This window comes from Erythrolamprus reginae, chromosome 11, assembly GCF_031021105.1.
Source record: "Erythrolamprus reginae isolate rEryReg1 chromosome 11, rEryReg1.hap1, whole genome shotgun sequence".
NCBI lineage: Eukaryota > Metazoa > Chordata > Lepidosauria > Squamata > Dipsadidae > Erythrolamprus > Erythrolamprus reginae.
In genome coordinates, this window is record NC_091960.1 from 11,971,407 (window position 1) to 11,983,435 (window position 12,029).

Genomic DNA, 12,029 nt, shown 5'->3' on the forward strand with positions numbered 1-12,029 from the left:
CATCCATGACCTGGGTGATTGAGAATCTCCACAGACAACGGAAACTGCTTTTGCAGAACCAGTTTCTACAGCAGAAAACCCTCGTGTTGATAACATCCCTTTTGTTATGGATTCACAGGTGATGAAGGAATGGGCCGAAGCGGACAACGAAGCCAAAAATCTGCCTAAAACAGACCGACAAGCACTGAATGAGGTGAGGCTGACGAACCGCCGCAATGAACTTTGTGTTTTAATCTTTGTTTGGGGAATTGAATAAAGATATTTTAAAGAAAATAAATCCATGTCAAGATGAGGCGAAGTAGAAGATTGACCCACAGATTCCCTTGCTTCTGGGTTTCTTGACCCAGGGTGACACCGTTTCCATTCAAAACCCTAACCCCAAACCCCCAACACTTTACCCTTAGATTATCCACGGTTGACCTATCCAGATTCCTAAGAGGTCAGTAAGGGGCGAGTACAAGTGCACTAGAGTGCCTTCTGTCCCCTGTCCTATTGCTCTCCTATATCTCCTATTCCTTTCTTCTATTCCTATATCTCTTCTTCTATTCTTTCATTGATATGTTCTATTACTATATCTTCTTTTCTATTCTTTCTTTTTTTTCAATAAATGTTATTAATTTTTCATAAAATAGACAAAACTGACAAACATACATTTAACACAGAAATGGGGTTGCATCTTCCCCGCTTATTCTAGAAGTAAAATTTCAATACAGAAAAAAGAATACATTAAAAATGCTTTAAATCAATTCATTACTTTAAATGAAAAGAAGAAATTTGTTTTACCTTATATAGTAAGTCTTCATATATAAACTACTTCTAACATAGCCTTTAAATCATATCCCTACTTATACAATTCTCTTATTCTTTTTACTTTTAATTTTTCTTCTTATTTATCCATATATACACTTTGTTCCATATCTCATAAAATTCTGTTTCCTCTTGGTCTTTTAACCGTCTTGTCATCATATCCATTTCAGCACAGTCTAATATTTTCTTAATAACTTCCTCTTCTTTGGGAATGTTTTCCCCTTTCCAATTTTGCGCATATACTATCCTGGCCGCTGTCAAAATATGAATGACTAGATGTAGAATTTCTTTCTTATATTTCTGATTAGTTATGCCCAGTAAATAAAATTCCGGGTTTTTTTCTATCTCCTGTCTTACTATTTCTTTTATTATTCTTTCTATCATTTTCCAATAAAGCTTAACTTTACTACACATCCACCATTGATGATAATAGGAACCTATTTCTTTCTTACATTTCCAACATTTCTATTCTTTCTTAGATATGTTTTACTATGAGTATCTCCTCTATAACCTTCATCATGCATTTTACTATGTGTGTGTATATATATATATATATACCCACTAAAACCCTCATTGTGTATTGAACAAAATAAATAAATAAACAAATAAACAAACAAATAAACAAATAAATAAATAAATAAATGTTAAAAGTAGCTTCTCATTTCCGTGGCTGCCACTTTGGGTACCGCGTGGTTTACAATTCATATTCGTTTCAGGAAATGGTTTTAAACGTTTTTTTAGCCGAGCTGGAATTACAAGGCTCTTCTGTTTTCTCTATCTGTTTCTTTGGTTCTATTCTGTGTTTATAATAGCTGCATTCTTTTATTTTATTTTTTATTGGAAAACAGCTTGAATGGAGTCCTACTCTGAAAGAAAACCCAAGCATGTTTTTACCAAAAGCAAAACTAAAAGTTGAATCCACACCCATGGCCTCGTATCTGTTTCTTTTAGCCTGTCTGTGAGCAGATGTGGTAGCTTGTTTTTAGTGCACATCCATTGATAGCTGATAGTTTCCAAACATTGGTTTTGTTTTTTAAAAAAGAGAGATTTGTAATAAATCTCCAAATATAACGGACTAACTTCTTTTATAGCAGTGTTTCTCAACCTTGGCGTTTGAAGATGTGCGGACTTCAACTCCCAGAATTCCCCAGCCAGCGTTGCTGGCTGGAGAATTTTGGGAGTTGAAGTCCACACATCTTCAAACGGCCAAGGTTGAGAAACACTGCTTTATAGAGATTCGTCTCGCAAACACTGCTGGTGAGACCACATTTGGAATAATACTGTGTTCAGTTCTGGAGACCTCACCTACAAAAAGATATTGATCAAATTGAACGGGTCCAAAGAGGAGCTACAAAAACGGTGGAAGGTCTTAAGCATAAAACGTATCAGGAAAGACTTCATGAACTCAATCTGTATAGTCTGGAGGACAGAAGGAAAAGGGGGGACATGATCGAAACATTTAAATATGTCAAAGGGTTAAATAAGGTTCAGGAGGGAAGTGTTTTTAATAGGAAAGTGAACACAAGAACAAGGGGGCACAATCTGAGGTTAGTTGGGGGAAAGATTAGAAGTAACGTGAGAAAATATTATTTTACTGAAAGAGTAGTAGATGCTTGGAACAAACTTCCAGCAGACGTGGTTGGTAAATCCACAGTCACTGAATTTAAACATGCCTGGGATAAACATAGATCCATCCTGAGATAAAATACCGAAAATAGTATAAGGGAAGATTAGATGGACCAGGAGGTCTTTTTCTGCCGTCAATCTTCTATGTTTCTATGACTCCTTCTTCTTTGTGGCAGCCTCTCAAATACTGGAACACTGCTATCATATAAACATGTTAAAGGGTTAAATAAGGTTCAGGAGGGAAATATTTTTAGTAGGAAAGTGAACACAAGAACAAGGGGGCACAATCTGAGGTTAGTTGGGGGGAAAGATCAGAAGCAACATGGGAAAATATTATTTGACTGGAAGAGTAGTAGATGCTTGGAACAAACTTCTAGCAGACGTGGTTGGTAAATCCACAGCAACTGAATTTAAACATGCCTGGGATTAAACGTAGATCCAACCTAATATAATATACAGGAAATAGTATAAGGGCAGACTAGATGGACCATGAGGTCTTTTTCTGCCGTCAATCTTCTATGTTTCTGTTTCTGGAGAACCCGTAGCGAGAATTTTGGGTAGTTCGGAGAACCAGTAAATATCACCTGAATGGCCCCGCCCACATCTATTCTCTGCCTCCCGAGTCCCAGTTGATCGAGTCCCAGCTGATCGGGAGGAAATGGGGATTTTGCAGTAACCTTCCCTTGCCACACCTAGCAAGCCACGCCCATAGAACTGGCAGTAAAAATAAATAAATCCCACCACTGGCTCTCCTTAAAAACCTTAAATTTAGGTATCATAAAAAGCTGAGATGATTGTGCTCTTCTTGCAAAATTTTTAGACTCTACACTTTTCAAACAGCAGAGTTGTTAAAATGTGCGCCAATCATTTAATTGTCCTTTTTGACAAAGTATTTTAAGCCATCCTGGGTTTTTTTTTAATTTGACAGCCAGGATATAAACACTTTAATACAGTCAAGTAATTAATTAAACATCTGCTTCTAGGAGAATAAGCTCTGCGTGGAATGCTTTGTTGTGTTTGCATTTCTCTATAGGCGGCTTGGGTAATTTTAAGCTTTTAATGCTAATTTTATTGAGTTTCAAGGAATTGCATGTCGCTTTGCTGTTGAGCTATCCTGAGCTTAAGGGAAGAAAAAAGGGAGTCTACATATGTCTGCATGTGTGTTTAGGAATATAATTTTATATTTTATTTGTTTGTTTGTTTATTTTATTTTGTCGAACAAGTATTGGATTGTAGTTTGTATAAGCATAACATAAAACTCGACTACTGTAACGCTCTCTCCATGGGGCTACCTTTGAAAAATGTTCGGAAACTTCAGATCGTGCAGAATGCAGCTGCGAGAGCAATCATGGGCTTTCCCAAATATGCCCGTGTTACACCAACACTCCGCAGTCTGCATTGGTTGCCGATCAGTTTCCGATCACAATTTAAAGTGTTGGTTATGACCTATAAAGCCCTTCATGGCACCGGACCAGATTATCTCAGGGACCGCCTTCTGCCGCACGAATCCCAGCGGCCAGTTAGGTCCCACAGAGTGGATCTTCTCTGGGTCCCGTCAACTAAAGAATGTCGCTTGGCGGGACCCAGGGGAAGAGCCTTCTCTGTGGCGGCCCCAGCCCTCTGGAACCAACTCCCCCCAAAGATTAGAATTGCCCCCACCCTCCTTGCCTTTCGTAAGTTGCTTAAAACCCACCTCTGCCGTCAGGCATGGGGGAATTGAGACCCTCTTCCCCCTAGGCCTTTACAATTCTATGCATGGTATGTATGTATGTATGTTTGGTTTTTTTATATTAATGGGTTTTTAATTGTTTCTAACATCAGACTACTATTGTACACTGCTTTATTGTTTCTGTTAGCCGGCCCGAGTCTCCGGAGAGGGGCGGCATACAAATCCAATCAATCAATCAATCAATCAATAAATAAATAAATAAATAAATAAATAAATAAATAAATAAGAAGACAATAGAACAGCAGGACAGGGGTGGTAGGCACAATGGTGCGCTTATGCACACCCCTTACAAACCTCTTAGAAAAGGGGAGAGATCAACTATAGACAATCGGAGGTTAAAGGTTTTGGAGTTTGGGGAAGAAACCAGGTAACGCATTCCAGGTGTTGATCACTCTATTGCTGAAGTCGTATTTTCTGCAATCTATTTTGCTGTAAAAAAAACCTTCCAGGATCTTTCACCCAAGGTTTTTACCAGGTCCAGACTTACCCACCTTTGAATGATACAATATTAGTCTATCAAAGTCATGTGAAGTGTTAGTACCATTTTATAATGCCTTGGTAAGACCACACTTAGAAACTGCATCTAATTTGGGTCACCCACAATATAAAAAAGATATTGAGATTCTGGAAACAGTGGAGAGAAGAGCAACTTAAACGATTTGGCGGCTTCTAAAATATATGAAGAATGGCTGTAGGAATTGAATAGGTCTAGTCTAGTCAAAACAAGGTCTAGGGGAGACACGATAGTGATATTCCAATATTTGAGGGATCGCCACAAAGAAGAGGGAGTCAACCTATTTTTCAATGCACCGGAAGGCAAGGCAAGACGAGTCTTTGGAGAGGGGTGACATACAAATCTAATAAATATTAGTAGTAGTAGTAGTAGTAGTAGTAGTAGTAGTAGTAGTAGTATTAGTATTAGTATTATTATTATTAGTATTATTATTATGAAGCGATGGATGGAAATTAACCCAAGAGACAAGCAACCTAGAATTAAGGAGAAATTTGCCGACAGAACAATTAATTAGTGGAACAACTTGCCTCCAGAAGTTGTGAATGCTCCAACACTGGAGGCTTCAAAGAAGAGATTGGACAGGCATTTGTCTGAAATGATATAGAGCAGTGATAGTGAACCTATGGCATGGGTGCCACAGGTGGCACGCGGAGCCCTATCTGCTGGCACGTGAGCTGTTGCTCTAGCTCAGCTCCAACACGCATGTATGTGCCAGCCAGCTGATTTTGGTTCACACAGAGGCTCTGGGAGGGCGTTTTTGGCTTCCAGAGAGCCTCTGGAGGGATGGTTGGAGGGCGTTTTTACTCTCTACCCGGCTCCAAGGAAGCATTTGGATCCTGGGGACGGTGAAACACGAACCTATTGGGCCCACCAGAAGTTGGGAAACAGGCCATTTCTGGCCTCCAGAGGGCCTCCGGGGGGCGGGCGGGTGAAGCTGTTTTCGTCCTCCCCAGGCATTGGATTATGGGTGTGGGCACTTTCACATGCGCCTGAGGGGAAAAAAGATTCACCATCATTGATATAGGGTCTCCTGCTTGAGCAAATGCTTGGACTAGAATAATAATAATAATAATAATAATAATAATAATAATAATAATAATAATTATTATTATTATTATTATTATTATTATTATTATTATTATTATTATTATTATTATTAATTGGATTTGTATGCCGCCCCTCTCCATAGACTCGGACTAAAGGACTAAAGGACTAAAAACCCTTATTATAAAACCAAACATACACACAAAAATACCATACATAACTTGTAATGGCCTAGGGGGAAGGAATATCTCAACTCCCCCATGCCTGGAGGTATAAGTGAGTCTTGAGTAGTTTATGAAAGACAGGGAGGGTGGGGGCAGTTCTAATCTCCGGGGGGAGTTGGTTCCAGAGGGCCGGGGCCGCCACAGAGAAGGCTCTTCCCCTGGAGCCCACCAAAAGACACTATTTAGTCAATGGGACCCGGAGAAGGCCAACTCTGGGGACCTTTTCGGTCGCTGGGATTCGTTCGGTAGCAGGTGGTTCCGGAGGTATTCTGGTCCAATGCCATGTAGGGCTTTAAAGGTCATGACCAACACTTTGAATTGTGACTGGAAACTGATCGGCAGCCAATGTGAGCCATGGAGTGTTGAAGAAACATGGGCGAATCTTGGAAGCCCCACGATGTCTCTCGCGGCTGCGTTCTGCACGATCTGAAGTTTCCGAACACTTTTCAAAGGTAGCCCCATGTAGAAGTCCTCCAAAGTCCCTTCTAATGCTTTTTCTGAAATTATCCTGAACTGCTTCTCTCTTCTTCTTGCTTTCTAGCACTTCCAATCTGTCCTCCAAACACTGGAAGAGCAGGTGGCCGGAGAACGCCAGCGCCTGGTGGAGACCCACCTGGCCCGTGTAGTAGCACTGCTAAATGACAACCGTCGGGCAGCATTGGAGAGCTACTTGACTGCTGTACAGAACAACCATGCCCAGGTTAGTTCAACGGGTAGAAGATGGCAGATGTTAGTTTGGAGATGGGGATGGGCTTCTCGGCCCAGTTGCTGGGTGGGCGTGGCCTAGCTGCCCTCCTGCACGATGGTGGAGGGGTGCCTTTTTGCACTCCCCTACTTCCAAAGGCCTTCCTCCAGCCTCTGGGAGGGCAAAAGCAGCCTCCCAAGCTCTGGAGCCCAAAACAAGCCCATTTCCGGCCTTCCCGAACTTCCGGTAGGCTGGTTTTTTGCTCTCCCTGGCCTCTGCAATGCCCTGCACTCCAAAATGGGCCATGTGAGGAATTATTATTATTATTATTATTTATTACATTTGTATGCCGCCCCTCTCCGGAGACTCGGAGCGGCTACCTACGAAGGATGGAGTGGGATCGGCGGGGTCAGTGGGATTTGAGGGTTCTCCGAACTATGCAGAATCTTAGCTAGAGGTTCTCTTGAAGCCCTGTGAGTCCCCTGGCAGCCCACCCCTGCTTGGAGAATGATATCTGTATAGTCAAACTCAATCTGTATAGTCTGGAGGACAGAAGGGAAAGGGGGGGGACACATGATCGAAACATTTAAATATGTTAAAGGGTTAAATACAGTTCAGGAGGGAAGTGTTTTTAATAGGAAAGTGAACACAAGAACAACGGGGCACCATCTGAGGTTAGTTGGGGGAAAGGATCAGAAGCAACGTGAGAAAATATTATTTGACTGAAAGAGTAGTAGATGCTTGGAACAAACGTCCAGCAGACGTGGTTGGTAAATCCACAGTCACTGAATTTAAACATTTATTTATTTATTTATTTATTATTTAGATTTGTATGCCGCCCCTCTCCACAGACTCGGGGCGGCTCACAGTAAGACACAACAATTCATAACAAATCCAAATAACTTTAAAATATTTTTAAAAAACCATTTTTCTAACAAACACACACACAAACATACCATGCATAAATTGTACTTGCCCGAGGGAGGTGTTTCAGTTCCCCCATGCCTGACGACAAAGGTGGGTTTTAAGGAGTTTACGGAAGGCAGGGAGTAGGGGCAGTTCTAATCTCTGGGGGGAATTGGTTCCAGAGAGTCGGGGCCGCCACAGAGAAGGCTCTTCCCCTGGGGCCCGCCAACCAACATTGTTTAGTTGACGGGACCCGGAGAAGGCCCACTCTGTGGGATCTAATCCGTCGTTGGGATTCGTGCGGCAGAAGGCGGTCTCGGAGATATCCTGGTCCAGTGCCATGAAGGGCTTTAAAGGTCATAACCAACACTTTGAATTGTCACCGAAAATTGATCGGCAGCCAATGCAGACTGTGGAGTGATGCTGAAACATGGGCATACCTAGGTAAGCCCATGACCGCTCTCGCAGCTGCATTCTGCACGATCTGAAGTTTCCGAACACTTTTCAAAGGTAGCCCCATGTAGAGAGCATTACAGTAGTCGAACCTCGAGGTGATGAGGGCATGAGTGACTGTGAGCAATGAGTCCCGGTCCAGATAGGGCCGCAACTGGTGCACCAGGCGAACCTGGGCAAACGCCCCCCTCGCCACAGCTGAAAGATGGTTCTCTAATGTGAGCTGTGGATCGAGGAGGACGCCCAAGTTGTGGACCCTCTCCGAGGGGGTCAATGATTCCCCCCCCCAGGGTAATGGACGGACAGATGGGATTGTCCTTGGGAGGCAAAACCCACAGCCACTCTGTCTTATCCGGGTTGAGTTTGAGTCTGTTGACACCCATCCAGGCCCCAACAGCCTCCAGACACCGGCACATCACTTCCACTGCTTCGTTGACTGGACATGGGGTGTAGATGTAAAGCTGGGTATCATCAGCGTACTGATGATACCTCACCCCATGCCCTTGGATGATCTCACCCAGCGGTTTCATGTAGATATTAAATAGCAGGGGGGAGAGGACCGACCCCTGAGGCACCCCACAAGGGAGAGACCTCGGAGTCGACCTCTGACCCCCCACTAACACTGATTGCGACCGACCGGAGAGGTAGGAGCAGAACCACTGGAGAACAGTGCCTCCCACCCCCAACCCCTCCAGCCGGTGCAGAAGGATACCATGGTCGATGGTATCGAAAGCCGCTGAGAGGTCAAGAAGCACCAGGACAGAGGATAAACCCCTGTCCCGGGCCTGCCAGAGATCATCCATCAACGCGACCAAAGCAGTTTCCGTGCTGTAACCGGGCCTGAAACCCAACTGCTGGGGACCTAGATAACATGCCTGGGATAAACGTATATCCATCCTAAGATAAAATATAGGAAATAGTATAAGGGCAGACTAGATGGACCATGAGGTCTTTTACTGCCATCAATCTTCTATGTTTCTATACGTGAGATTTGTACGTCAGATGAGTTGAGAAAATGAGAAACAAACTCTGTGTGTGGATGGCAAACCAAGTTGATGGTGAGCTTGGAATAATAGCGCCTGTTTCACCAAAGCGAATACATGGAAGCGAAAGATGCTCTTCTCATCTTTCTGTTTCTTGTAAGCAAGCAATGCAAGAGAAATATTATTTATGCAATAGAGTTCAAGACCATGTGAAGCAGTGTTTTACTTATTTATTTACTGACTGACTTAATTGAATTTATATGCTATCCATTCCTTGAGAACTCCACAATAACTATAAAACAATACAATCAGGTTAAAACGTTTTGTAATAATAAAACATTTCATAATAATAAATGCCTTTCATAATAATAATAATAAATAAATTTCATCATAATAAAAAACATTTCATCACAATAAAAACCCTACAATATAATCACTACATTCATACACCAAACATCCCAATCAATTTGTGTCTCAGCCAGATAAAGAGGTGTAGATAAAGATAAAGCCAGGTTTTCAAGGCTTTTCAAAACCGAGTAGGGTGGGGCCCGTGCGGATCTCAGGGAGTAGTTGGTTCCAAAGAGCCGGGGCCACCACAGAGAAGGCCCTCCCCCATGGACCCATCAACCAATGGTGTTCTCCTACTTTCCCAGCTCTGTGGATCAACAGCAGCAGCAGGGAGGGGGAGAGGATGATTTTGTGTGTGTGCATTGTTGTACATTGTTTTTAAGTATTGGATTTGTACTGTTTCTTGTTCTGAGCCACTCCGAGTCTTCGGAGAGGGGTGGCATTTATTTATTTATTTATTATTTATTTATTGGATTTGTATGCCGCCCCTCTCCGGAGACTCAGGGCGGCTAACAACAATAATAAAACAATGTACAATAATAATCCAATAAATACTAAAAAAGATTAAAAACCAATTAATATAAAAAACCAAACATACATACAGACATACCATACATGAAATTGTAAAGGCCCAGGGGGAAAGAGCATCTCAATTCCCCCATGCATACAAATCAAATCAATCAATCAATCAATAATAATGATAATGATAATGATAATGATAATGATAATGATAATGATAATACTTGGCATGCTGGGCGCAGTACCAAAGGATCTCAGCGGACATTTGAAAACCATTGGAATTGACAAAATCTCCATCTGTCAATTGCAAATTCGCCGCTACATCATGCAGTCCTAGGTGCTTGGGAAGTGCCCGACTGGTGATGAAATACGAAATCCAGCATAGTGATCTCGTTTGCTGTGTTGTACTGACATAATAATAATAATAATAATGATGATGATGATGATGATGATGATGATGATGATGATAATGATGCCAAGCATGGAATTTGCTTTTTTTTACTGCTTCTGTAGTCATGCAGTGAAGAAGCAGTGAGCGATGTCATCACCCTATAATTATTTATTTATTTATTCATTCATTCATTCATTTATTCATTCATTCATTCATTTATTTATTTATTTATTTATTGGATTTGTATGCCGCCCCTCTCCGGAGACTCGGGGCGGCTAACAGCGACAATAAAACAGTGTACAATAGTAATTTGGTATTAGAAATGATTAAAAATCCATTAATATAAAAACCAAACATACATACATACATACCATGCATAGAATTGTAAAGGCCTAGGGGGAAAGCGTATCTCAATTCCCCCATGCCTGGCGGCAAAGGTGGGTTTTAAGTTGTTTACGAAAGGCAAGGAGGGTGGGAGCAGTTCTAATCTCTGGGGGGAGTTGGTTCCAGAGGGCCGGGGCCGCCACAGAGAAGGCTCTTCCCCTGGGTCCCACCAGGCGACATTGCTTAGTTGATGCCCTGAATGTGGCAAAGAGCAGAATTATGGAGCAGGAAAGAGATAAAACTCATCCTGCACACGGCGTTAGTCGTGCTCTTAATAAATGAGGAATTATCTCTTCCCTTGTATAAACGATTTTCCAAATTGTCCTCCTTTCTGGGTATGTTATACTCCAGCTCCTGAAATCCTCAGCCAGAATAGCCCCAGGCCATATCTAGATGAGGATTTAGGTCATCCAGCACATCTGGAAAGCAGCGTCAAAGAACGCTGACGCAGACAAGGTAGCTGCACAACGGCAAGTGGGAAGCTTCGTTTACTCTGATGCTTCATTTACCCCTCCCGTTCTCCGTGTTGGCTTCCTGCTAAAATCCCAGAAGTTACATCTAGGCAATGACATCCAGAAATAAAACAGAGTTCGGTTTCTCCCTTTTTTTTTCTGTGCTGGGTTGCTAACTCTAAATTGGGGGTCGGATAATGTGATTTTTTTTTCAAGTGCTCTGCCAAAAAAAAAAGTCTGGGTTTTTTCTTTCCTTTTCTCACTCCATTTGATTTTTTTTTTTCAAATACTTTTTCAGGGAAATTCTCATGGGTAAAATACAGGTTTTTTTATCCTCTCTGAGTCTGGTTGTTTTTTTGCAGATGGTTCATTACACAAACGAAGTACCATCGTCAATGCTAGTTCTGATTGTGTAATGAATTTTCTGCAAGAAAACAACCAAGCTGTGAGAGCACCAAGGATCTCTCATTTCAATACTGATAGAAATATTTATTAATTTTAAAAAAATATTATTTATTATTATTTATTAGATTTGTATGCCACCCCTCTCCGTAGACTCGGGGCGGCTATATATATCAACATTAATTTTATTAATATTTATTAAATATTAATTTGTTAAATTTATTTATTTAAATGTTAATGTTCTTGTCCTTGTTGGTGCGATGGATGCTAAGAGCCATAGTGGCGCAGTGGTTAGAATGCAGTACTGCAGGCTACTTCTGCTGACTGCCGACTGCTTGCAATTTGGTAGATTGAATCTCACCAGGCTTAAGGTTGACTCAGTCTTCCAATCCTTTGATGTGGATAAAATGGGGTCCCAGATTGTTGGGGGCAATACAATGACTCTGTAAACTGCTTAGAGAGGGTTATAAACCACTGTGAAGCAGTATATAGAGTTGGGGTGGCGCAGCAGGTAGAGTGCTGTACTGCAGGCCACTGAAGCTGACTGAAGATCTGTAGATCA

At 41.9% G+C, this 12,029-nt stretch overlaps 1 protein-coding gene across 2 annotated transcripts in view; it reads left to right on the forward strand.

Annotated features, from left to right (window-relative positions):
- The window catches only part of APLP1 (amyloid beta precursor like protein 1), an 87,644-nt gene that overhangs the window by 35,923 nt on the left and 39,692 nt on the right, over positions 1-12,029 (forward strand). For both annotated transcript variants that reach the window (XM_070764902.1, XM_070764903.1), the window contains exons 8-9: positions 119-193; positions 6,486-6,644. In XM_070764902.1, the coding sequence (XP_070621003.1) occupies positions 119-193; positions 6,486-6,644 (234 nt within the window). The remainder of the gene's footprint in view (positions 1-118; positions 194-6,485; positions 6,645-12,029) is intronic.